The following is a 24,684-nucleotide window of genomic DNA, read 5'->3' as shown; positions in this document are numbered from 1 at the left end:
TGGTATTAATGACGACTACAGGCACGTGGAGCGGCAGATGCGGGAAGCTGTTCCACGAGCACCAGAATATAGAAAGGTCTACCTCGACCCTCCTAGCTAAGTGAAAGACAACGTCCACCGCCAAGGCCTGAACCGTCAGACGTCTTCTCAAGATGACTACAAACGGCACGAATAATGCCCAGGTTGATGAAGAGCTTGCATCGGCCTTCAGACAGCACTTACCAGATCTAACCTCACCTCGCTTCGTCAAAACCGCGCAGCAGAGTCCGTACGAGTACTCCGAAGCGTTCCAGCAAAAACAACATCCCCCTTGGCTGTACCGGCTGACGAAAGCATGGGAGGATCTGCTGGAAGATCCATTCCAGGGCGTGACGATTGATGGCACGTCTCATCGCGACCGAGATCCATCACCATTGCTGACCAGAGAAACAGGCACTGTTCGTCAAGGAGTATACAAGAAAGAAGACTTTCAAGGAGCTTCTATTGACAAGATCGTGCAAGCCACGAATACTGCGCTGGGACAGCTAAACTCGGAGCAGAGCAAAAAGGTTCGGTATCCCTTGAACGCGAAGCAATGGCGCTGCTGGTCAAACCCTGAGTTTCTGCTGCGTCCCTTTGGTCTCCGACTGGAAGAACTCCCAGAGGAGACCGCACAGTCCATCCTGGGCGTCTTGGAGGCTACGTTCTCCAAACAAGGATACCAGAAAGCGCTCGCAGCGATCCGTATCAACCACTTTCTAGGAGAGGTGTGCAAGGTGCCTCGAATCATGAATCAGTATTCGTACAACTTCCTGCTGTTCGGTGAGCCCTCTACAGACAAGCCATGGGGCTGGTCGCTCTACGGCCACCACCTCTGCCTCAACGTCTATCTCCACGGCTCGCAGATCGTGATCTCGCCTTACTTCACAGGAGCGGAGCCTAATCTAATCGACGAGGGTCCTTGGAAAGGCACACAAATTCTGCATACGCAAGGCGATCTGGGCTTGCGGCTGATGCAGTCGTTACCAAAAGAGAAACAGCAGATTGTGCAGACCTACAAGCTGATGCGAGACCCCAAGATGCTTCAAAGTGGAGATTTGAAGGTTGATCGATGGAATCAAGATGATCAGCGACACTTGTGTGGAGCATTCCGCGACAACCGAGTGGTGCCGTACGAGGGTGTCAAGGTCTCTGAAATGACCGCTGAGCAGCAAGACATCGTTCTCGAGATTGCGGACGAGTTCTTGCTCTATTATCCTGACGAAACGCGACAGAAGCAAAAGCAGCAAATCAAAAAGCATTTTGAGGAAACCTACTTCAGCTGGATTGGAGGATATGGTGACCACGACGCTTTCTACTACCGGATACAAAGTCCTGTCATCGTTCTGGAGTTCGATCACCACTCTGGAGTCTTTTTGGCAAACACCGAGCCTGCCAAGTTTCACACGCATACCATCTGTAGAATGCCTAATGCGGGTGACTACGGTCAGGCACTGCGGGATGAACAAGATCGTCTACAATAGAAGAGAGCTAATTGAAACCTCTCATCAATTTGGTCGCCTTGTAACTGCCCAGGCGAGCATGATGATTACACGCATATGAACAACTGCAATCGATATCATACTCAACCGGGTAATTCAATGGCCCCTCCAGCATTCCCGTCCGATCTCGTCGCCCAGCTCGCGTACCACGTGATATCAAAGCCCTTCGTGTCCGCCTCTTCAACAGCCTCTGAGACGACATGATCAAAGTGATCGAGATCAGCTTTGCTGCGACTAGCGCCGCACGCGCCCTTGAGTTGCTCAAGCCAAGCCATTCCCAACTCTCTCATATGAAACTCTGCGCCCTCTCCGATCCGACTCACAGCCTTCTTCACCCTCACATCCACCAGTCGCACGCCAGACCTGTGGCTCGCAGCATTAAGTACAGCAGCCAAATCCCCACCCAGACTCCCATGACCACCACCTGATGAAAACCCATTCCCCAACAACTTGAACAACCTCCGACTTGCCGCATCCATCTCATCATCATCATCATCATTCCCGTTCCCCTCTAAACAACACCCCACCAGCAAAATCCCCCCTCCAGGTTTTACTAACCGTAACAACCTCCCCGTCCCCTCCACCGCCCGTTCCCAATCCCCCCGACTCCCCTCTACCACCGTCCGATCCCGCACCAAATCAAAATATCCATGCAAATCCTCTGGCCACTCATCATCCTCCTCCTCCTCCTCCTCACCATCCTCACCAAATCCATTTTTTCTCCTCGAGAAAGAACAAGAAGAAGAACATCTTTGCGTCATCGTCGGCATCATCATCAAAAATCGCATATTCCTCGGAATGGAAAAAGGTCGTTGTTCCGCAGGTAGAATCTCAAAATCTGTTCCAACGAGATCTGCTTCTTCGGGGTGCTGGAGTTGGGAACGGAGATCGTGGAGCCAGGAACCGTCGCCTGTGTTGATGTCTAAGGCGCGGAAGTTGGGGTGCGTGAGGTTGGTGGTGAGTGGGGTGATGTTGCCGAAGGCGCGTTTGAGGAGTTCGTGGGCGGGATTGGGAGGGGTGGCGATGGTGGTGGGTTTGGATATCATGATTCGTATTATTCTTTGTTTCTTATTATGATTTATTCACTTGTGATGATTCTCGGTTGGGTAGATCAGATAGGTAGGAAAGGAAAGGTAATATCGTCTATTCTTCTTCCTGTTGTTTGTCGTTTGTTCCTCTCTCTCTGTATACCTAAGGTAACAAAGAAAAATTCACATATGAAAAAAAAAAGAAACAATTTCCAGAACAATTCCAGAACAACCTTTTCATCACAAATCTACTACATGTACCTTACCTATAAGAAAAAAGATCTTATCCGTTACAAACCTCATCTCTATCTCATCTCCTTCTCTCCTCCCCATCCCTGTCGCAAGTCCGTATAAGTACTTTCATCATAGGTACCTCCTAGTAGTTCCCTTCGTTTTCCTGCATATTCAAGGTACCTACCTACCTCCTAGGTTCGAAACTTACCTTTTTGTTTCGATGTTGGAAAGCAAGCCAAACGGGGACTTTTTGAAACACCTACTTATTCGCTAATCTAACCCGTCCGAACAGAACAGACCTTGAGCTAGGTAGCTAGGTTACGTACGTACGTAACGCATTATTGAGGTAAGACAAGGAACAACCGAAACTGCGTGCGAGAGAAGTAGAGGTGTAGAATTAGATGTTTGGATAAGGTAAGGTTAGAGGTATACAGGCTACGGAAGAACGTTTCAGCGTGCAGGTCCTACTTCATTTCCTGTTTTTTTTTTCCTCGTTTCAATTTTTTTGACTTTTGCTTCTATAATACGAATCGTAGGTCAAATCGATACCGAGGGGTTTTTTCTTCTTATCGGAAATGGAATAGTATACCCGCTGGTTGGTTTCGCTTGTTTGATTACTTAGAAAAGAGAGAGAGAGAGAGAGAGAGAGAGAAAGAGAGAGCGTCGCGAAGAGATCATCGGAAAAACGAAAAGGGGATAATATCGAAGAACTCAAGACTGCCGGAAGACTCGTACATCAAGACTCCTTGAGTATAACGAACTATCGGGGCAAACTAAAGAATTCTATCTATTTACTGCTTCGCGAACGAACGAACGAACGAACGAACGAACGAAGCTACTAGTAGCGTCGTATACGCTTCCGTTAGGAATACGACTATCAAGATTCATAAGTCGCAAGTAACAACAGAAGTAAAGTAATAATGTTCGCTAGCCTTGTATATCGGAGAGCAATATATAAGATAGGTATTTCCTACCTACAAGACCTTTTTAGTTGTTTTAGAAATCTCAATACGACTAGATCTAGTCTAATAGGATTTTCCTTTTCTAATTTAGAGTAGAAGTAAAGAATCTAGAGGAAGAGTAATTAATAGAGACCAAAGTCTCGGATCTATATCGTTTGCAAAGGTTTTTGAAGACTTCGCTTACTATACGGTTTCTACTTTCAAAATCTATATAGCGAAAAAGATCTCGAGAGACTTGACCGCAAATTCGTATAGTAGAGGGGGAGAGAGGAGGAGAGATCGATTATCTATGCTTAAGATGATCCGCTTCGATTCGAAGTAGCTCTTTTCGGAATACAGTTGAGACCTTATTATTATCGTTACTTCGTAACTTGTGTTCCGCAATAGAAGGGCTTCGAAAAATAATACCGTTCTGTACGAACGCGGATCCGTACCAGGTATGTTCGATTCTAAGCATGTAGTAAGATGCCTTGTATAAGAAGTACCGTACATACAGTATCTCTAGCAACAGTTTCCAGCTCATCAGCTGATTTTATTTTTCTTGGGCAAGATACCTTAATTGCTGTAGCTTTTGAATGTAACTACCTAGGTACGTACATTACCGGTAGGTACGTATCTTCATGGAATGTACTCATAAGTGCTCGGAGAATTCTCGTGATATATTCGCTACGACACAGGCACTGCTTGGTTTCTCGTGCTATCTGATGTAGTCGTTGTGCGCAAAGGTTGGTTAGTAGTAGTTTGCGATCGTATATCCAGGTCCGTGGAGTAGTGTAGGTGAGATATGAGAGACACCTTTTTAGATTAATCACACAATATGCCTGAGAGGTGTGGTGAACCGTGAGCGTTGGTTCTGTAGGTAAGTTTTGGTACCAATTGACATACTGGCCTACCTACCTAGGTATGCCTGGTAAAGCCTGGTATGTCTCATTCCAACAAAACTCCAACCAACATGAAAAACTACCCCAGGCCTGTGGAAGGGGGAGCTTTGGGGTACAGGAGTCTTGGTATTTCGGCCCTGGCGTCAGCAATAAATTTTAGTCGTAAAATAAAGCAGCACGCCCGCCCGCCATTTTCTTTTCTGCTCTTAAGTAATAGGCTCAGTCTGTCGCCTCCAATCTGTCTAGTGGTTACCCCCAAACACGAACGACATCAACATACCCACGGCCCAAACATGCATTTCACCTACCTGATTATCGCCACTTTTGTACACATGGCGCTTTCCAACCCTGGTGAGGGTGGAGAAGACCCTGGAGGAGGAGGAGGAGGATGGGGATTCGACCCAGAGTGCTGCTCCCAGAATCCTAATTGTGATGATATCCCAAATGTAAGTCAGGAGCAAGTCGCAGCTTTGGAAGAAAAGAAGGAACCTGACTGACAGACGTGACTAGTGTTGCTGGGCTGACGTACGATCTTCCCGTCGCTCTTTTCCTCTTCTTATGCGAGTAGACTAAAAAGTGTTTTTAGTGTTAAAAGAAAAGAAACCCACATCACCTACGGGTTCCCGGCGTCAGCAAGTCGCGCAAGTGATGGGTCGTTCGACGCTTGCGACTTGTGTAAACAACTGGTATATGTACCAAGACTGTTCAGATCACGCCTTCTCCAACCAAGAAAAGCCGGCCCGAAGTGGTAGATGGATCCGCATCATTGCTCACACGACAAGGACGAAACTCGCCAATGCAACCTTCTTTTCTACATTAACCGAATTCATCTCTGCGCAAATTCGACGACCGCTGCGAGACACGGGGAAGGTGGTTAGCAGCTATGGAGGATAAGCGTACTCTTCAACGCTCAGCGGAGATGGTTTGACTTCTTGAAAGGGTGAGACTAGGTATTGTTGGCAGAGTCTGTTTGCCCGCAGCTTGTAATCCACTAATTCAACTTGTTGATTGCGCCAATGAAATCTGCTTGAAGCAGCTTCTATCCTGTAGGCGATCTCGTAGATGGCCTATTGTACTCCAGTAAAGAATGTCGCGAACTCTTGCACAGTCTAAAGCGAGTCTGGTTCTTTCCGGTTCAATGCGGGCACTTCGTGTCCATGTCGTGGGATGTTGCTACCATTGGTCGTGCGACATCGTCGTGTAAGATGACCAAAGTTGCCGAATCGTATGCCCAGATATCTGTCGCTCTGACAACACGGTTCAAGCTTAGGCAGCTATGTGCCACGAGCAGACTACGAGTTGCACCACCAGATATCCCGCTCAGCAGAAAAGGATCCTTGGCAATAACAGTGATTCATTCATATCAGCTGTGTAAAGCAGCCGTTCTCTATAACTCTGTCGCCCATGATTCCCCGCCACTGCTCGTCTTCGCTCAAGAACTTTGCCGGTGGACATTGTGCACCTCGATCATTCCCGCTCGAGTTGGCGCATCGCGGCTTGAGCCCAGCTGACCGCGGCACAGTACGGTTTGGAGAGCCAAGTGGCTATGTGTGCCATACCTCTCCTTCTCTCTTAGAACCCGGAAAGGGAGTACTATCCAATTGACGGACGCGGTCCTCTCTATTGGAGCCAAGACACGACTTTCAGGCATGGTCGGTCTACTGATTGATATCCCTCTCTTTCGATGCGTTTTTCTCTTTTGCTTTATTTTCTCTCGCCAAAGCCCTGGCCGCCTTTTGCCATGCAGTCTTCATTGCCCTGCGCTCCTCTGGCGTCCGCGACACTGTGAATCTCTCAATACGAGCTGGCCCGACTCAGATTCATCGCATTATATAGTGCTCTCGAGCTTCATGACACAGTCGACTCGAAGCGATGCCGAGCTTGGAGGGAGAGACAGGGTGAACATACCATGCGGCTGTAACACATTTCCCTTTTTTTGGGTCCGCCCCCCTGATAGGGTGTTGACTGCAGGCTCGATTTCGGAGAAATCGTGTTTCTCCCCTTCGCCGAGAGTCTTCTCGATGTTTGGGAGCCTCCCAGCTTCAATGGACGCCTAGTCCTGTGACTCGCCAGTGTACTTCTCTCCAGCTTTCTTGAACAGATCGTCCTGCATTTTCTGGAGCTCTTCTGCACTCAGTCCACTGTTCTCGATCTTCGTTTGCTTCTTCTCGCGTCTCGCGCTTTCCGCCTTGAACCCATCTGCAACCTTCCCAAGCTCTTCGTTGTAGTCGCCAAAGCCCAGTTCCTCGAGGGCCTTGAAGATATGGTCGGCACCGATGGTCTTTTTCGCTTCTTTCTCGGCGATTTCGTTGGCTTCGGAGGAAATCAGATTGATGAACTCGACAGAGGCATCGATCAACAGGTCCCGCGTATCTTTGGCGAAAGACATGGTGCCGTTGCCATCTTTGAGAGAGGGATTCGTCGCGAGGACTTCGTTGATAATCTTCTGTACTGTAGCCTTAGGCAGGGAGAGATCCTCATTGCCTGGTGAACTTGTTAGTTGTGGTGGTGGAGGTGAGTTGGTGGTCGCTTAAATGTGAGACATGCCTCCAAACTCCTTGTCAGACATGGTCGTGGGTGGATGAACGGTATGGTATGGTGGTGAGGCTAACGCGATGGTTTCGTCTATCGCGCGAGGTTGTTGGTATTGTCGAGTATGGAATGTTATACAGTACCTACCTAAGGTAAGTACAGAGGAAGAGGTTAACACACGCAAGCTGGTCGCGTCAGCCAAAGTTATCTGTATTCTCACGCAGTTCGGCCCGGCCTTCCGAGGAATCTGTGCTCTTCTTGGCGTGGGCAGCTCTTTGCTCAAACTTTCTTGCTCTCCATTTCTGCTTCTTCACTTCACCAACCTCGCATCAACCTCGACCATCCGCCGCCGGCGCACACAACATCACTGGTAAGCCCATCGCTCCACTCACCTCCGTCGTTTCACCTGATGAACCGTTGTCGCCCCTATCATACCAACGAGCTCCTATTGAGAGCTTCTGTGGTGATTGACCGAGACGCCAAATCTCTGGCTGAATGAAACTTCCTCTTCACAATCTCTATTCTTGCATGGCTTGCTTGAGCTTCAGCTGATATGTGCGCAGTGTCACTATGATCGTTGCAACAGCGCCCACGATGCCGATTCGAGATTGAAGAGCTTGACAGTTGGCGGAGTACTGCATAGCCGATGAGAACCTTTCCTCGTCATCAGACTCCAGGCGCGTGTAGCGACGAATACTGCCACAGCACCAACGTTCTACGCTGGGACACGATAGCTGGCGGCAGCATATATACTTGCCACACTCGATGGTGGCCGCCAGCCGATTCATAAAGGGTGAGCATAGACACACAAACTCCGACAATACCCCCGACACAATGATTAACACAACATGTACTATCAAATACCGATCTATCATGACGGAACAAACTGGTTCGATTAAATGAGCACTGTCGCCGCCAACGCCCTCACAGCACTATGAAGGACACCTCGCGGGCACACAGCTGACAATGGCGAAAGTAGTTTACGTTTCATTCGAGTCGACTACAGCAATTTCAACTCCGGTATGTATACACTTCGTTCTCCCACTTTCTGCAATGATGCTACCAAACATTCCATGCTAAACCTGACGGCTTCGGCCTCGTGTTGATCACAATGTATAATTCTTTTCATCTTTCGACTGAGCTCCAACCAAAAAATGCATTCGAAAATCGTTACGAGTTGATGGTCGCATCGCTGACATGTGCGGCAGGTAGGTCTTATGTGCGTGTGAACACTGTCGGCAATTTGTGCTGCTTCTCTCAACCAGCTGTTGAGGGCTCGTGGACTTATGAGTATACATTTTACTAGATAGCCCATGAACATATGCCATCATCTTTTATACCTCAGAAAGACCGAACTTAACCCATGGAGGCCAGTGTTGGTGTGTGGGTGTAGGTCTCGAAGGATCAAAACTCAATGGCACAGGCGAGACTGGCACCCCACCCTCATGGCTACCTCAGGTACCTTTAGCTCCAGTAGTTTCTTCGAACAAAACAACATCACCGTTTTCTACAACGCCAGAAATGTCCAAAGTGATAGTCGTCACAGGCGCCTCCCGAGGCATTGGCCTTGCCATTTCGCACTACCTCCTCCAACATTCGCACAAAGTCACCCTCGTCGCCCGCTCCGAAGCACCCCTCCGTGACCTCGAAGGGCAATACCCCGACCAGACCGCTATCCTTACCGGTGACCTCGCCGACTTATCCTTGGGCCAAAAGGCCATCAATCTCACCATCCAAACCTTTGGCAAACTAGACGGCGTCATCGTGAACCATGGAACGCTCGACCCCGTCAGCAGAGTAGCAGATTCTTCCGCCGAAGCGTGGAGAAACGCATACAACATCAACTTCTTCTCCGCCGTCGCCCTCGCCACCGCTGCAATCCCCCATCTCCGCTCCACCACAGGCACCATCCTCTTCACCTCCTCCGGCGCCGCTGCAACCGCTTACCCAACATGGGGTGCATACGGCTCTAGCAAAGCCGCTCTGAACCATTTAGCACAGAGTATCGCGGCGGAAGAGAAAGAGGCGGGAGTCACGTCTATGGCGATTCGACCGGGAGTGGTGGACACGGAAATGCAGAGGGAGATTCGAGAGAAACATCATGAGGTGATGGAGGAGAGTGATCGAAAGAGGTTCAAGGAGTTGAAGGATACGGGGGCGTTGCTGAGACCTGAGCAGCCCGGGTGGGTTATGGCCAAGTTGGTCTTGGAGGCGCCGAGGGAGTTGAGTGGGAAGTTTTTGAGCTGGAATGCGGAGGAGTTGAAGGCGTTTCAGGAGGGTTGAAGGACTGTGGGTTTGCGTCCTGGTGCTAGCTTCCTGAGGTTGCTGCTGTCAAAAGGCGCCATTATCCAAGGATACAATGGCAGCGTCAGTACTCCGAGATGGCGTGCTTCTGCGCTGTAGTCCATCGAACGACCTGCGTTCTCCTGTACTGTTGACTGTGGATCTTAGGTATTGAGTCAGTCCCTCCTCGTCGTTCACATGGCGAAACCCTCGCCTTCCCTGGCAGTTCCACAACACCAGAGCTACCTACTACCATCCTGCGGCAGTCTACACGATCTGGTCACAGAACAGAAAATGCAAATGATCTCAGCTGTTTGCTACTCAGCTCAGCTGGGGAGAGCGGGTGGAGCTTTGTGAGACGTATGACTGGACGAACCAACATATGCACTCGAACGCAGGGTCTAAGGATAGCATTTTGGCATAGCATTATGCTGTAACTGCTGAGCTTGTACAAGGTCCTGTCATGTATACGGAGAACTTTGCCGAAGCCGAGATTAAGGCACAGTATTGATAGTCGTTTGACAATCAATATAGCATGTTGGCTCTCCGGTGAAGACGCTTTCTGGAAAGCACACAAGCGGCGCAGACACGAAGCGCACTCGGTCTGTGACCAAAAAGGAATCTCCGAAGCGGGCACAAGCGGTATAAGGTAGACATCATCCTATATTCCTTCGCGTTGTAACCTCATCTATGTCGAAAGACAGCTGAATAAGGAAGGAGGGTAGAAGGCTCCAGGGCTAATATGAGTGCCTTTATGGCAATCTATGCATAGGGTATGCTGACAGCATATGTGGACTCTACAGAAACGTCCCCTGGCAGATCGTTATGTACGCGACTTGCCCTGCCGTACATCCATTAGCCATCCTCGAGGCCCCAGACTCACAGCTCAACTGGGTTCGAGAAGAACAACGTCATGGCTTCATGCAAGCCATATTACAGACAACTATACCAGCAGACCAAGTGGGGACAATCTACCGACAGCTGGCGGCGTTTCTAGCATCTCACTACTGTATTTTTCCACTCCGACAAATATGCTCTCGATCTTCATTATCAAAAGCGGAGCAGCGTGGCAGGACTGTGCCGCACGAAATCTGCATCCGCTTGCGGGTGTGTGTTACAGTAAGACGGATACAGAGGGCATAGCTATGGTATGGTATGATATGATATATGCCATAGCTATGCCACAAGCAATGTCCAAGCATCGACGCGAGCCCAGAGGAGTGCTTGATCCGGGCCTTGACTCAGCGCCAAGCCGCTACTTGATTGGACCGCGGACTCGCTTCCATCTCTTGTCTAGGTTTTGTTCACTTGACTTGCGCTCCTTCGCCATCACCGTCCAGTCCCAGCATTAGTATTGGCCGCTTTTCATCGCTGGCCCTCACTTCGCACCGGGGGATGGGTGTGTGAGGGTCCGAGACATACATGGCCACCGCACTGCTGGTAATGGTGGTCCATGGTAGAATTGCTTCGCAGCTCGCCGTGGCAACAATTCGGAGCCAACCAATATCCACTTCGTGCATGAGGTTGTAGTCGCACAAGCAGACCTAAGTACTCCCACCCTTCCACCATCCGTTGTGTTTTGATTTCTCTTTCTCTCGTCAACTTCTTGCGAGCAACGATAATGGCACAGAACCACGAAGACCCCGTCGTCGAGCTTCATTCCGCCCTTCAGCAGCGCAGTGCACTCGGCGGCGGCACCACCACTACCGACGGCATCGCTGGCCCTGCGGACATGACTGGCGCTCAGCTTCCGGCCATCGCGCATGAAAAGGGCGATAGGCTTGATGCCGAGCACCAGCACGACCATTCGCCGGATGAGGCTGAGCCGACCGAGCACGAGAAGAAGACGCTGCGACACATCGGCGACCAGTTTCCTGCCTCAGCATTCCTCATCGCAATCGTGGAGCTGTGCGAGCGCTTCACTTGTATGCCATCCCAAGCTTCATGCCCCACGGACGCTGTACTCACGCGAAACTCTAGACTACGGCTGTCAGGGTCTATTCCAGAATTACATTAGCAACAGGCCTGGCGGACAAGATGGGCCACGAGGTCTAGGCTTGGGTCATGTCGGTGCTACTGGCCTGAATCTCTTCTTCCAGTTCTTCTCATACGTGACACGTAAGCGCATTCGATCGACATGTTGCTGTCAGACGTACTGACACAATCAGCCATATTCGGTGCCATTATTGCGGACCAGTACTTGGGCAAGTACAAGACCATCCTCATTTTCGCCGGCATTTACTGGTGTGGCATACTCATCCTCTGGACAACCGCTCTGCCGACCGCAATCGACCATGGTGCTGCACTTGGCGGCTATGTGACTGCGATCGTCGTGATTGCATTTGGTACAGGTGGCATCAAGTCAAACATTGCTCCGCTGATTGCAGATCAATACACGAGGCGCCTTCAGGCTATCAAGACTTTGCCCACCGGAGAGCGTGTGATCATCGATCCTGCCATCACTTATCAACGCATTTACATGGTGGTGAGTTGACGGAGACTCGAAGGGTTTCATTTGTGGCAGCTTCAGCTCACTAGACTGTAGTTCTATGGGTGCATTAACATCGGAAGTCTCTCGCTGCTCGCCACTCCCTTCATGGAAAAGTACAAGGGATTTTGGACCGCCTTCCTCCTATGCTTCTGCATGTTCAACATTGGAGTAGTCGTCCTTGTGACCTGCCGGAAACGCTACATCGACCGGCCACCACAAGGATCCATCATCACAGACGCATTCAAGGCCATTGGTATCATGATTGCCAACCGCGACACCAATGCCGCAAAGCCCACCTGGCGCGCCACCAATGGCAAGACGAAGCCAGTGGCTTGGAACGACCACTTCGTTGACGAGCTGAAGCGTGCCCTACGTGCCTGCAAGGTGTTCTGCTTCTACCCTGTCTTCTGGGTCGTCTATGGCCAGTTCTCTAGCAACTTTGTCAGTCAGGCTGCGCAAATGGAGGGTCATGGTATGATTTCGACCCCCTTTTCCGCACTTTACCTCGACTCATTGCTGACTTATGCCCCTCACTGTAGGAATGCCAAATGATCTGATGCAGGTACGAACTCCACATGAGCAGACCATCTTCAGAAAGACACTTGCTGATTTCTTCCATGTAGAACTTTGATCCCATCTCCATCATCATCTTCATACCCATCCTCGACAAATTGGTCTACCCCGTGCTACGCAAATATCACATCGAGCTGAAGCCCATTGCACGAATCACCATTGGCTTCGTCCTCGCTTCCATCTGTGTCGCCTACGCCGCCATCGTACAACACATCATCTACAGCGCGGGACCATGCTACGGCTCACCAGGAAAGTGTCCAGCGGGCATGATTGGAGAGTCCTCGCTCCCAAACCACGTCCACATCGTAGTCCAGACACCCGCATACGTCTTCATCGGTCTCGCAGAAATCTTCATCTCGGTCACCGGGCTCGAATACGCATACACCAAAGCCCCACCATCGATGAAATCCTTCGTCCAGTCCATGTACCTCTTCACCAACGCCATTGGATCCGCCCTTTCTGAAGCTCTCATCCCCGCCACGGGAGATCCTGCTATCATGTGGATGTATACGGGCGTCTCTATCGCGTCGTTTCTCACTGCGATTGTTTTTTGGTTTACGTTTCATCATTATGATCTGCAAGAGGATGAGATGAATGCGTTGGATGCTCATGATTATTCGGAGAAGACGAGTGAGGCGGGGAGTGTGGCGGCGGATCATCATTATCGACCTGCGACGAATGCGGATGAGAAGATTTGAAATGTATCCATGATGATGATGATGATGATGATGTTGTTGTTATTGTTGTCAGGATACAGTTCCAAATAAAAGACCGCCAGGTAGCACAGAACACTCTTATGGCTCATTCTCTCTCCCTCTTTCCCTCTCTCTCTCCCTCTCTCTCTCTAAATTCATGAAATTCTTTTCTTTTCGTCCATACAACACTAGAGAACATCTACATCTCAAACTACAAAAAAGTCTGCCGCCAGTTCCATATTACTGACACTGCTGCATATATCTAAGATGGATGTTACTGAAATCGGCACCAGCCATCACTGCTCTTGGCGGTACAAACGAAATTTTTGTAAGACTACTCAATTCAGGTACTTATGGTCTCTGTCTGGATAATGGATGGGGAATCAACATCTCTCTCTCTCTCCCCCCCTCTATTCTGATCAAATACAGCCCAATCAAACCGCCAGATTGGTGGTGGTGGTGGTTGTCGTTGTTATTATTATTATTATTCTCACCACTCCTCAAACTAAATACATATATAAGGTACATACATGCATACATACAACTCTCTCTCCTACTATAGAGAAAAAAAAAACAATTCACGCCTCAAATCTCTCATACCTAGCTAGGTATGCCAGCAGCAGCTTTTAAAAAATTAAAAAACAACTCTCAAGAGGCTTACCTAGATACCGGCCTCTTTACAGGCAGACCATAGGAAATATCACACCGTCTCAAGTCTCTTCTCATCAAGATCTTCATTATCCATGATCCATCGCATGTCATTACGTGAAAATATATCCATTTTACATAAATACATACATATATGACATTTTTCATCATTAACTAACAGGTAATATCGCCATAAGGGCCGTCTGTCCATGGAATCTATAACTGTCTTTTATAAATGATGTTATCGTAATCCTTTCATTCCTTCGCCTCTCCTGTTTTTTTCAGGAAGGGAAAGACGATTCACTCCCTTTCTCCCGCCCTCACTCCCTCCTCACCATGGGTGAAAGTTGGAAGTTTTGGATCTTTTCCAACGCCACGCGAGCTCGAGTATGATGTCGTTGAAAAGCCGTGCTACCCTTTTGAGGGGGAGAGAGGAATTATTCGATGCCGTGAGATGATGATGATGCTGATTGTTGTTGAAAAGCGAAGAAAGGGAAAAGGGGATCTAAAAACAAGGCATTGGTTAGCCATCCACATCAAAAAAGGAAGAAAAGAAAAAGAGTGGAAAAAAAATTCATCACATACAAACCTAACCCGCCTTCCCACACTCATCTTCCCCCCTTTTCTTCCACCGGCCCGCCTTCCCACCATTTAATAAACCTCATGAGGCGTACAAGTCGCATTAGCCGGGTAATCACACCACTTGGCGTTATCGTTCCACCTCAGTCCGACCGGACAATCCATACGATACGCAATTCCCGTCTGGTAGCCATCCAAAGGTTGACAGTGGAGAAATCCTGCGCAGTTGTTGTCGTCTGGGTAGAGGCAGTCTTTGGGGCCCAAGCACTTCGTATTCATCATATCTGCGGCGGGACAGGTGAAGGTGGTGTCGACCGATCCTGCTTGGGGGTAGGCGAGGACTGATGAGGTGGAGAGGGCGAGGAGGAGGAGGGTGGGGGAGAACATTTTGCGGTTGGGTTGGGTTGGGTTGGGTTGTGTGGGTTTGGTTGTGGTGGAGATTTGTTCCGGTTGAGAGTGGAGTGTATGTGTGAGTGTGTGTGTTGTTCGAAGTGCGTTTGATGAGAGTTGTTGTTGGATCTAGGGAGAAGAGAAAGGGGAAGAATTTAAGTGATATTAAACCAACATCAGAACAGGACCAGGCTCTCTTGTTGTCGTTCACGACTCGTTGTGAAGGGTGACCTACTAACAATTGACAATTCTATAGGGTTCCCCCCATCCATGTGAAGCTTGGAGTGTTACTAGCAGGGTGAGATGAAATTTGTTGTTACCATGTATAGATCCTTGCCGAGGGCAGAAAATAGCACCTGACAGGTTCTGTTGCGAAGCGATCCGGTAGGTGGTAGGATCATCCGAAGATGCTTCTCCATTTTCAAAAGTATTGATTAAGTATTGAGAACTTCGGAACGCGCGCAGAAGGATCAAAAATGTGCTTCGAAGCGTCGCATGCATTCGATCAGTATACTCAGGTAGTCACACCAACACGAGCGCTTCATCTCTGTAAAAGCTTCTCTGTATCGTTCTCGCAGACAAGCCGGCCGACCGGCCCGTGGTGCACTTAGAGTTTCAATGCCTAGTATCAACTTAGCAACAGTAATGGTATAGATTACTGCTGGATCACTGATCACATAACGTGGAAAGCAAAAAATGCAGACAGTTTCGTATTGCCCCGTCCACCTTGTAAAATGCCATGCCCCTAGCAGCTCGGAAGTCATAGGGAGCAAGCTTCGGCTAGACCGGTTCAAGCAACAGCAGGTGTCGTCCTGGTTGAACACGCTCAAGCCTCAAGGGTGGAGCGCAGACACGTGCGACGGACCCTAGTGTGTCCGTCCGTCTTGGTATGGAGTGGCCTTGTGGTCTGGAGGTGCAAGGTCCTTCTCCTAGGATGGTCGGTAGCTGACGCCTGACGGCATACGCAGTAATGCACGTATATTCGCTTCGAAGTCATTTCAGCGTTGGACATCGTGTCGACCTGGAAACATCACTCCAAACAGAACCACCTAGCTCGCCAAGTTCTCACTCTCAGCAACAGACAACCCCGCAAGATATTTCCGGCCAGTCTAGGTGGTAGGTATGAGACAGTAAACAGGTAATCTTGGGTCAACTACTTCGTAATGGCACGAGGATGGCCACCACTTCCAGAGTATTCGCAAGGTGGAAAAGCTTCGATGACAGCTTCTTCATCAGCATCAGAATCTCGAGCCGAGTTGTCTTAGCTCATGGAACGGTACTTGCCGCGATATTTGTGGCTCGGCCTCGCGCCAGTGTTTAGCTTCCCCAGTATGCTTCGCATTCGTGTAACCCGCGCCGTGCAACCGAGAGCTCTTTGATGCTTAAGGAGTCCTAGTCGCAGGCGTTCGAATAATTCGAGACTCGCCTGACCGAGACAAGCATACATATGCTCAAAGGTGTAAGCCAATAGTGGCGTGCGGAATGTCGAAGCCCATGATCCCTATAGGAGGTAGCGTTGCAAACGACCTTCTATTCCTTACCAGTGCTTCTCGTCGACGTGGCTGAGTAAATCAGCAGTAAAGTTAGGGAACCAATAGGGCTCGAAGCAGCCTTCATGTGCTGAGTGTGATTCGCCATGTCCGTAGACCTCGCGCGGTGCGATGAGAGCTGATGGCAATCAAGGCGAAAGTGGTACACTAGACCAAGTACACTGTGGTGACTGTGCAAAGCAAACAAGTCACTATCACGAGTTAGCGCTTGCTTTATCAGCACTGCTTGCCATTTCTCTCGCGCATGTTGGTTCCACTCACCTGCCTTGGAAAGCCACTCACTGGAAAGTGATGGAGAGACATCTCCGTCGGTTGTCAAGTCAAGAGTACCTCCTAGCACGATCCACTTCCGTTCTTGCCAGGAGCCGGACCGTTGCGAGAAGTTGCATACCAGGAGAAAGACTCAGGTTCGCTTGGTGTGGTATAGCCATTCGATCATTAGTGCAGTCCTAGCCTGCTGACGTTACAACTAAGTCTTTCGTTCGTTAGTATTTCGGAAACGATCTTTCCAGTGCCCAAGCTGAGACTGATGCCCCATGGACCATGTCCAGCACAAACGAAGACGCCTCCAGATTCCATGACACCAGCTCCTAACTTGTCATCTGAGATTTGAGCCAATATGGGATTGCCACTCCTCGTCACCGGTCTGAAGCATAAGCCTTCTCGCACGACTGCGAAGTCTGTGCCAATCATCTGCTCTGTCACTCGCCGTACCTCTTCGACGGCAGCAGGGTCTGTCTCCGCGTCTGTGGGCAGGGCTGGTAGTGGTGTAGTGGAAGAGTTGAGACCAGCAATATAAATCTCCTCGCCAGATCGGCTGAACATCTCAGGTGACCAGGCATCCGAAGTACTTGCAAATACCGCATGGCATCCATCAGCTTCATGTTCTGCAGTCCAGCGTGGAGATCGTACGACGAGGCTATATCCTGCTAGCTGGCTCACTGGTATCTGTACCGACGATTCGGGGAAGAGTTCAGCAAAGACTCGAGAAGTCCAGGCTCCGGCGGTGATGAGTAGCCGTTTACATGGCAAAATCTGTTCCGATCCATCAGCTCCACGCATCACCACACCATTTAGCAGTCCTCCATCGTCTCTTGAGATTTTGATCGCCCTCGCAGGCTGATGCAGTTGCACACCTCTTTGTAGACTCTTTTCCAACAAAAATTCACACAACCTCTTGGGATCAACTTGCGCCACGCCACGATCTTCGCTGATAGTTTCCACTCTGTTGCCCTCCCACTTCCTCATCCAGCCTGGACCACTCCCATCGGTATAGTGCTCTACCAGATCTGCCGTGGCAACTGCCGCCCTGCTGCCCCCATGCTCCAACCATGACTTTCTCTTCTTTTTCTTCCCTGGTGCAGCGATCACCGTCACAGAGCTTGCAGTGCTACGGCTATAACCCCAGTGTTTCTTTCCGTCATACTCCTCAGCCAACTCTCGGTGTAGTCTGAAACTCAACTCTCCCAGTTCTGCAGTCGCAGGATCGAACCAATCTTCAGCAAGGAAGCCTCCTGCCTTGCCAGATGCTGAAGCGAACAGCTCTGGACACGGATCGATGAGGTGGATGGAGTCTCTTGCATGTTGTGGCGACTGGGATAGATAATAGGCTGTTGAAGTGCCTATAACGCCGGCACCGAGAATGACTGTGCCCGTCATGTTGATACCGGTAACGATATGTCATTAGTAGTAGGAGGAGGAGGAGGAGGAGGAGGAGGAGGAAGAGGACCGAGAGAGGTACTGAACCTCGTTGCCGATGCTGTGCTGGAGATGAGGAGATACGGCTGCACTCACTTGTGACTAGTTATGTATCGTCCTTTGACAGCTACCTCACTGCTGAGCATCTCATAGCACTCAACGCGTCGCCTGGAGAAGGATATTCCGCCTCGTACAGTGAAGGACCGATCTCGCTCAGCTGATGAATCTTGGCACCGGTATCGGTATGGGCCGTCTCCTCCAGACCTCACTCATGGCTGAGGGATACATGTATCAGACCGCTGCAGACCCTTCTATATCGAAAATCAGATATCGGACTCTATAAACACCCTGCATGAGAGCCTCGAATAATGACAGTCCGACTCATGAGCGCAATGCCTCCACTGTCCGCTGTAAAAGAACATATCCAAAGAACACTTGGCTGTCTCCCTGACCAGCCTAGTGGTACTTGATAAGTATTTTCTTCATCAAGATTGGTATCGAGAACGGTCCTCCAAATTTTCGCACTGGCATCACAGATTCAGATCAGCATGAGTAGCGAGCCCAACGAGCTCCTGGATTGATGACCAGATTCCATCCCATGGAGTCCGAATTTCCATCTTCAAGATTCTTCACAATGCGGAACAAACACGTTGGAGATGAGATGCAAAAAGTGAAGAACAACACATTGCCAAACACATGTGACCTCTGTGCGCGTTTCTTGACGAATATTCGGGTCTGTGATGACTCTGTTACCAGCGAGCAGCACAAGCTACTGGCCGTTGGCAGCGATATCTAGCCCCTCTGGGAGCTCGATGAAGACTTCTTTAACATCTTCACAGCCGCCGATCATGTCATCGGCCAGAAGAGAGAGGCAGTCACATCAAAACCGCGGAGACACAGCAGACAGCGCGACACCAGGACTGCCGAACTTGGAGGAGGAAGAGGAGGAGGGAACAGATCGGTATTCGATATCCTCTGGGGGTGGATTGACGGACTTTTGCAACACGCCTCCCACATTAGAGTAGAGGTTCGCACTTCGCTGCACATATTTCTCGACCATAACAGGATCCTGCTATTGGCTGCGGGAAGGTGAGAACGTCGTCACAGTGGGTGTCAATAACGCGGTTGCATACAGTGGGTCGAATTTCAGGGTGCTGCAGTCGTGAGTTTGTGCCTCACGTATGTTGTATGTAGCTTATGCAGATCTGGCGGGCACAAGTCGGACGTTTTGACACGCATTTGCCGTGGAGATGACATCCGGACCGGCGAGCACAAAGACTGATTGATGCTTGTGTGTGGACCTGTCAAGCTATGAGCGGAAATTGAGTGGCATCACTGTATCATCAATCAGTTCCCTTTGAAGAAGTATCAGCTGTGGAGTGATACATGTAGCTGAGGACTATACCTACCTGGTGGACATTATCGATCGAGCTTAGCGCGCCGCCTGCGTTTGGCGCGACTTCTTTTCACACCGTCTCTTTCTTCACTTCACACCTACCTCCTCCCTTAGTCTGATATCAGAAGAGCCCGTCCGCAAGGATGGACCGCCGCCGTCGGCCGCGCGCGGTGTATCAAACACCATGGCCCTTCACTGGACACCGTCCTGGGCTCCTGGCGATTGCACGTCACCGAGCCGTGGGCACAGATTATTAAGGCGAGAAACTACGAGGCACCGGTTGGACTCGAATCACACGCAGAACAGACTTGCAAGCGTGCTGACCAGATCCCTGAAATGCACTTGCATCATTCACGACGGACCATGATGAGAGAGCTCACCAGCGGACGATCATGTGCTCGCCTCGCACAATAATACAATTGTCAGGGCGAACGGAAAGAATCCTGCGATCGGGTGAATACCGGACAACGTGTGGACGCGCCTGACGAAATCGCCGTGGTTCCATCTGCCGAGCACTACAGATCCAGCACACGGCTTCCAGCGGTAGAAATTGATTGGGCGGCTGCAAGTAGCTGGCTGCTCATCAGAGCCTCGATGGCCACATGTGTAGCTATAGGGTGGCAGCATCGTGACCACTCAGGTACTTACTTGCTGCATGACGCTCTTGCTGGATTCACATCGTGGGGGCGCCAGCTCACAATACCGTAGATCTATCCGGAGTTACGCCAAGCATCTTAGCTGTGTGGTAATAGTGGGCTCGGTACTGACACAGCCTTCACATAGATGTATCCACCAAAAAGGCGCAGGCAGGGTGTTTTGTGGCTCCCGATTTCTGGTCCGGAGGCAGTACGAGAAGCACAGATGACAGGCTTTGCTCGACCCGACAAGCTGATTCGACACAGTTGCAAGAACACCCAGAGCGGCCTTTTTTCCTCTGGTTGCGAATCGATAGTCAGTTCTGCGGTATGGCCAGCGCAGTGAGCCGGGCACTGCATCAGCCTGCAGACTCTCCGCAAGCGAGCGATTGAATTCGATGGATCTTCGCAGACATGGGTCTTCCATCTCTAGGTGCCCATTGGCTTTACCAGACCCCCCCTTGTAACCATTTTGCGTCTGTTTCGCATCTCTTGTCAGAACCAACAACAACAACAATAAAAATCCACGTGATGAAGCGACACCCGCCTCAAGACTAGCCCTGCGAGTGGGGCCCCGGCCAATACTGGGACAGATGTTGGAAAGAGAAACAAAAAAAAAACTCAGACTTTTGCATGCAGTAAAAGCTTGGCTCCTGACCACGATCTGACTCCTACAAGTCAATAAAGTGTAGTAGATCCCGGGCCTTCTTCCCTGTTGGTCGTGGTCACGGATGCTCGACATGGAAGAGACGAGATTGCGTGCGCATGGCACAACTTCGCTTCTTCTCTATACATCGCTTCGAAGTTGCTGGCCCCGTGTTAGTTTGCGACACGAAGCACTTCCCGAGGAAAGGTTGCCGGCACATGCGGATCCAAAACTGGGGTTGGACACACATCCAGCTTACTGGAAAAGAAAACGTCTCCATGTACTACTGTACTGTACTACTATACTACTACATACCTTATTTACCTTAGTACCTATCTATGTACACGAGGACACACCCAAAACACACACGGGGCACGAATCCCTTTTCGGCCATCTCGCCGTGTATTACGTTTCTTGTCATCGTCGTCGTCGTCGTCGTCGTCGGTCTTGTCACGAATTCACTACTGTATACGACAGGTATCCAAGCCTCCGATGTGATGCCAATACCCTTTTCGCGCTTACTAGGTCGGTCGGTAGGCTTTTTGATTTCGTTTGGAGTAGGCCCCGTCTCACACTACTACTGTACAGTAGGAGGAATACTGGAGCGCTACCTTAACTGTATGTAGTACTGATCAGAAACTTTTGCGCAAGAAAAATTCTGCTCCCCTACCGTTCTTATTATCGTATGGTTCTCATCACACAATTTTTTTCCTACTAGAACGTGATCGGATAAGTCACATCGTCGCAAGACTACTGTATATCGGCGGCGTCGTAGAGGAGCGGCGGCGGTGCATTCCTTCTACGGAAAATGTTTTTATTTCTATCTGAATTTTTTTTCTTAATACGATGACTGCTTGGTTCCAGGCCCTCTCTATACGAAAGAACTTTTTTTTGTATACGTACGTACGTACGAAGGTGTCTTTTGGAGGGGAAAGAGAAAGCTACTGTTGTTACCTTGTGCTGTTGTACGGGTTTTTGCTTCGTATAGTGTCAAGTCAGTCAGTTTGTACGAACGAACGAACGAACGAACGAACGAACGAACGAACGAAACGGAAACGAAACGAAGGGCTTGCAGGTAAGAGAAAGAGAGAGTAAGAGACAGAGAGAGAGAGTAGGTGTGGCTGACGCACAACTATAGTGACCACACTACCTCCTACAGACTATTTGATCCTCAACACTAAAAAGGTCCGCTAGACGCTAACTACTACTTTTCTTTTTCCCGTCCAAGCTACGCCGCTACGCCGCTACGGGTGTGGCTATGTCCATTATGCACACTATATTGGCAGTGATGAATTTTTTTTCCCTATAGCCACGTGCAGTCTAGACAATAGCTTCCTACTAGGTTAGTAGCTCCTCTCTCTACGCCTTCCCGCCAAAAGAAAGAGAAAATGACTTGGTGAATTTTTTTTTTCTTGCTGTTTTTTAGAGTGAAGATGGTGATCTAGGCCTCTGGGCTGTCTTTTGGGGATAGAGGTTCAACATACAAGAAAAAATGAAAAATTGGAGACATCTCCGCTAGTAAATGTGTTTCGTGCCCCCAACATATAGCGGAGGACATTTCATGCATAAGGACAGCTGAAGTGTACGCACCTCGAACGTTCTACTAGCCAATATCACGCATGCCCTTTCTGAGAGAGAGAGGAGAAAAGTCTCTCGGTCTTCTCAGCGCGTATAGAACAACCGCATCCTACATTCGGCCAGTCAGACACGCTCGTGTAACCTCAGCGTATACGTAACATCTATACGCCTCTACCGACAAGAGGCTGAGTCCATCTGAGGAAGAAAAAAAAAGTCTATCTCCACTTTTGACGACATGACACGACACGACACGACACGACACGACTCGACACGACAGAAGATCCCAGTTCAGCTACGAAACTTCTTTTTTTTTTACGGAGAAAGTAGGTCAGGTAGTTAGCCTTACGCCAACTTTTGTGAATTGGGTTGTTGCAAAAAAGAATAAAAAAAAAGCGAAAACGAAGGCAGAAAAGCCGGCCCGGCCGTACTAGGTGTACTTCGGGACCGAGTATACTAGGTACATCGTTTCGTATTCCGGGCTCACGAGACTCATTATTCCTGCGCCTTCTTCACTTCTCATCACAGCCTTTTTTTGACTTGAGAGAGAGAGCAGGCGGCACGGCATACGGCACACGGCACAAGCTCCATTAGCTACCTCCACTACCTCCACTACCAATAGTAAAATATTTTTGTGGCTACGATGCGGCTGATCGCAAAAACGTGGCTTTTTGTTACGTGCTTTTGGCGGGGCTTTTTTTTTTTTCCTTTTTGGAAGCAAAGCAGTGCCTCGTTCGGATTAACCTACCCACTACCTCCTAGGAAGCATCTTCGATACGTGGCGGACGGAGAGTTTTCCGAGAAAAGAAAAAAGAAATGCCTTCTAGACTAGATGGGACAGAGTAGTACAGTACAGTGTTATGCTACATACACATCTGTATGCACAGACAGAAAATCATCCTAAGCGCCGCCGAACTAGCCGTCCCTCCGCCCATCCGTCCCTGTTGGAAACTTTCATATTTGGTCTCGAAAGTGCCAGAAAAGGTATAGGTATATGTACTCAAGTACTCAACAGGAATCAACAGGAACGTACTTGCTCGCTTGCCTTGGCTTGCCTTGCTCCCGGCTATATAAAGCAATAGGAGAGACAAGACAAGGCAAGGCAAGGTAGGGCAAGACAACTTTTGTAAAGACAAGAGAGACATACATTAGACGTTGGGTTCGGCAATAAAGTGCTGACTGTACTGTACAAAGTATATGATTGATACAAACTCGCCGGGCTGTATGTACCTCTGTACTTGGAGGTTTTTTTTCTACCTAAACGGGAAACCCTTTTCTTTTTTTTTGGTCGATTATAGACAATCATACGAGCTAGAGTCATGTCGAGAAAGTACATGTACAGAAAGAAAACACCGCTGCGCTACGAGGAGGTATACTTTTTCGCCTCGTGGCTCTACTACTAGTAAAAAGCGAAAGTGAAAGAGAAAGGTCAAGTATAACAGAAAAAAAAAGGTTCGACGCTTGGATGTTTTCGCTAGGCAAGTAAATAACGTGTTGGTTGGTTGGTTCGTCGGGTCCCTCTAAGCGGATCATTCGAGACGACTGCACTACCTCCTTTCAACTTTCAACAACAGATTTTTTTGATCCAAACAAGGAGGCCGAGTAGAGTCTACTGTTTTTATAACGGAAGAAAGAAACATACGACAAAACGGGATAGAACTCTTCGTCGCAAAATGTGACCGGCAAGGCAGAGCAAGGCAAAAGGCAAAAGACAAAGACAAGACAAAAAAGCGTTTTTTCTTGCTAGCTAGGACGCGAATGTACCAGGTAGGTACCAGGTACCTTGGCAACTGTTGTACCTCCTATGTGTGTATGTCGTTGAGAGTTTTGACGTTGGTTCGAATTCCTTTTACCTTACCTTACCTCACCGACCTACTAGGTACATGTACCTAGGAGGTAGGGAGGCGAGGCTAAACGAAAAAGGAAGGTTCTACGTACGTAATGATGAATGGATTTTTTTTTTCCTTTCGGGATCAGATGAGATGAGATGAATCTGATGAGATGGAGAGATGAGAGATGGGAGATGAATTGGGCAAGGCAAGGCAAGGCAGGCGAGACAAGCCAAAAGGGGAAAAGAAAAAAAAAAAAGGCAACAAGAGGACAACTGTTCTCGTTACCTACACTCTGTCTCGAGCCCTAAAAGTTCTTTTTTTTGGTTCTTCTCCTTGCATTTTTTTTCTAGGGCTAGATGATCATGACCCATCATCATCATCATTTCCCGCCAAGATGACGCCTAGACCAAAAGGCAAAAGGCAAAAGACTAAAAAAAAAAAAAACTCAACGGGCAAAAGGTAAGGCGCCGATTAGAAAAAAGAAAAAAAAAAAAAAAAAAAAAAAAAAAAAAAAAAAAAAAAAAAAAAACCGGGAA

At 49.1% G+C, this 24,684-nt stretch overlaps 9 protein-coding genes across 9 annotated transcripts; 3 read left to right on the top strand and 6 right to left on the bottom strand.

Moving 5' to 3' along the window:
• The first annotated feature begins 117 nt into the window (after positions 1-117).
• Positions 118-1,957, top strand: SEPMUDRAFT_126680 (uncharacterized protein). The gene is made up of 2 exons (XM_016902094.1): positions 118-381; positions 433-1,957. The coding sequence occupies exons 1-2, from the start codon at positions 153-155 to the stop codon at positions 1,500-1,502; spliced, it is 1,299 nt and encodes a 432-aa protein (XP_016759194.1). The 5' UTR covers positions 118-152; the 3' UTR covers positions 1,503-1,957.
• SEPMUDRAFT_157199 (uncharacterized protein) lies at positions 118-2,566 on the bottom strand (the record flags this gene model as incomplete). The annotated part of the gene is made up of 2 exons (XM_016907724.1): positions 118-385; positions 437-2,566. One exon carries the CDS (start codon positions 2,564-2,566, stop codon positions 1,604-1,606), a length of 963 nt encoding a protein of 320 aa, XP_016759193.1. The 3' UTR covers positions 118-385; positions 437-1,603.
• Positions 2,567-5,262: 2,696 nt separating this feature from the next.
• SEPMUDRAFT_150098 (histone-fold-containing protein) lies at positions 5,263-7,269 on the bottom strand. Its single transcript, XM_016905961.1, has 2 exons — positions 7,173-7,269; positions 5,263-7,109 (listed from the first exon to the last, which is right to left on the bottom strand). The coding sequence occupies exons 1-2, from the start codon at positions 7,192-7,194 to the stop codon at positions 6,679-6,681; spliced, it is 453 nt and encodes a 150-aa protein (XP_016759192.1). The 5' UTR covers positions 7,195-7,269; the 3' UTR covers positions 5,263-6,678.
• Positions 7,270-7,491: 222 nt separating this feature from the next.
• SEPMUDRAFT_126678 (uncharacterized protein) lies at positions 7,492-8,510 on the bottom strand. Its single transcript, XM_016902093.1, has 4 exons — positions 8,366-8,510; positions 8,134-8,177; positions 7,721-7,950; positions 7,492-7,527 (listed from the first exon to the last, which is right to left on the bottom strand). Exons 3-4 carry the CDS (start codon positions 7,943-7,945, stop codon positions 7,522-7,524), a joined length of 231 nt encoding a protein of 76 aa, XP_016759191.1. The 5' UTR covers positions 7,946-7,950; positions 8,134-8,177; positions 8,366-8,510; the 3' UTR covers positions 7,492-7,521.
• Positions 8,511-8,654: 144 nt separating this feature from the next.
• SEPMUDRAFT_150096 (NAD(P)-binding protein) lies at positions 8,655-10,456 on the top strand. The gene is made up of 2 exons (XM_016905960.1): positions 8,655-10,089; positions 10,244-10,456. The coding sequence occupies exon 1, from the start codon at positions 8,679-8,681 to the stop codon at positions 9,438-9,440; it is 762 nt and encodes a 253-aa protein (XP_016759190.1). The 5' UTR covers positions 8,655-8,678; the 3' UTR covers positions 9,441-10,089; positions 10,244-10,456.
• A 605-nt stretch (positions 10,457-11,061) lies between these two features.
• On the top strand, positions 11,062-13,289 carry SEPMUDRAFT_88274 (PTR2-domain-containing protein; the record flags this gene model as incomplete). The annotated part of the gene is made up of 6 exons (XM_016910469.1): positions 11,062-11,365; positions 11,421-11,558; positions 11,609-11,925; positions 11,986-12,403; positions 12,471-12,493; positions 12,555-13,289. 6 exons carry the CDS (start codon positions 11,062-11,064, stop codon positions 13,200-13,202), a joined length of 1,848 nt encoding a protein of 615 aa, XP_016759189.1. The 3' UTR covers positions 13,203-13,289.
• A 756-nt stretch (positions 13,290-14,045) lies between these two features.
• On the bottom strand, positions 14,046-14,711 carry SEPMUDRAFT_126675 (carbohydrate-binding module family 14 protein; the record flags this gene model as incomplete). The annotated part of the gene is made up of 2 exons (XM_016902092.1): positions 14,046-14,352; positions 14,433-14,711. One exon carries the CDS (start codon positions 14,706-14,708, stop codon positions 14,499-14,501), a length of 210 nt encoding a protein of 69 aa, XP_016759188.1. The 3' UTR covers positions 14,046-14,352; positions 14,433-14,498.
• Positions 14,712-15,243: 532 nt separating this feature from the next.
• SEPMUDRAFT_68313 (FAD dependent oxidoreductase) lies at positions 15,244-18,183 on the bottom strand. The gene is made up of 2 exons (XM_016909816.1): positions 16,628-18,183; positions 15,244-16,557 (listed from the first exon to the last, which is right to left on the bottom strand). The coding sequence occupies exon 1, from the start codon at positions 18,023-18,025 to the stop codon at positions 16,805-16,807; it is 1,221 nt and encodes a 406-aa protein (XP_016759187.1). The 5' UTR covers positions 18,026-18,183; the 3' UTR covers positions 15,244-16,557; positions 16,628-16,804.
• A 727-nt stretch (positions 18,184-18,910) lies between these two features.
• On the bottom strand, positions 18,911-19,379 carry SEPMUDRAFT_150093 (uncharacterized protein; the record flags this gene model as incomplete). The annotated part of the gene is made up of 1 exon (XM_016905959.2): positions 18,911-19,379. The coding sequence occupies exon 1, from the start codon at positions 19,109-19,111 to the stop codon at positions 18,911-18,913; it is 201 nt and encodes a 66-aa protein (XP_016759186.1). The 5' UTR covers positions 19,112-19,379.
• Between the last annotated feature and the right edge of the window lie 5,305 nt (positions 19,380-24,684).

Source organism: Sphaerulina musiva (genome assembly GCF_000320565.1).
Source record: "Sphaerulina musiva SO2202 unplaced genomic scaffold SEPMUscaffold_7, whole genome shotgun sequence".
Taxonomy (NCBI): Eukaryota; Fungi; Ascomycota; class Dothideomycetes; order Mycosphaerellales; family Mycosphaerellaceae; genus Sphaerulina; species Sphaerulina musiva.
This window is presented reverse-complemented; position numbering and strand designations above follow the sequence as displayed.

Excerpts from the sequence above, each read along its gene's own strand:
- SEPMUDRAFT_126680 (XM_016902094.1), top strand. The coding sequence starts at position 153 with ATGACTACAAACGGCACGAATAATGCCCAGGTTGATGAAGAGCTTGCA. Across the intron at positions 382-432 it reads CCAGGGCGTGACGATTGATG|GCACTGTTCGTCAAGGAGTA; the intron begins GCACGTCTCATC and ends CCAGAGAAACAG.
- SEPMUDRAFT_150098 (XM_016905961.1), bottom strand. The coding sequence starts at position 7,194 with ATGTCTGACAAGGAGTTTGGAG. Across the intron at positions 7,110-7,172 it reads GTCTGACAAGGAGTTTGGAG|GCAATGAGGATCTCTCCCTG; the intron begins GCATGTCTCACA and ends CAAGTTCACCAG.
- SEPMUDRAFT_126678 (XM_016902093.1), bottom strand. The coding sequence starts at position 7,945 with ATGAATCGGCTGGCGGCCACCATCGAGTGTGGCAAGTATATATGCTGC.
- SEPMUDRAFT_150096 (XM_016905960.1), top strand. The coding sequence starts at position 8,679 with ATGTCCAAAGTGATAGTCGTCACAGGCGCCTCCCGAGGCATTGGCCTT.
- SEPMUDRAFT_68313 (XM_016909816.1), bottom strand. The coding sequence starts at position 18,025 with ATGACGGGCACAGTCATTCTCGGTGCCGGCGTTATAGGCACTTCAACA.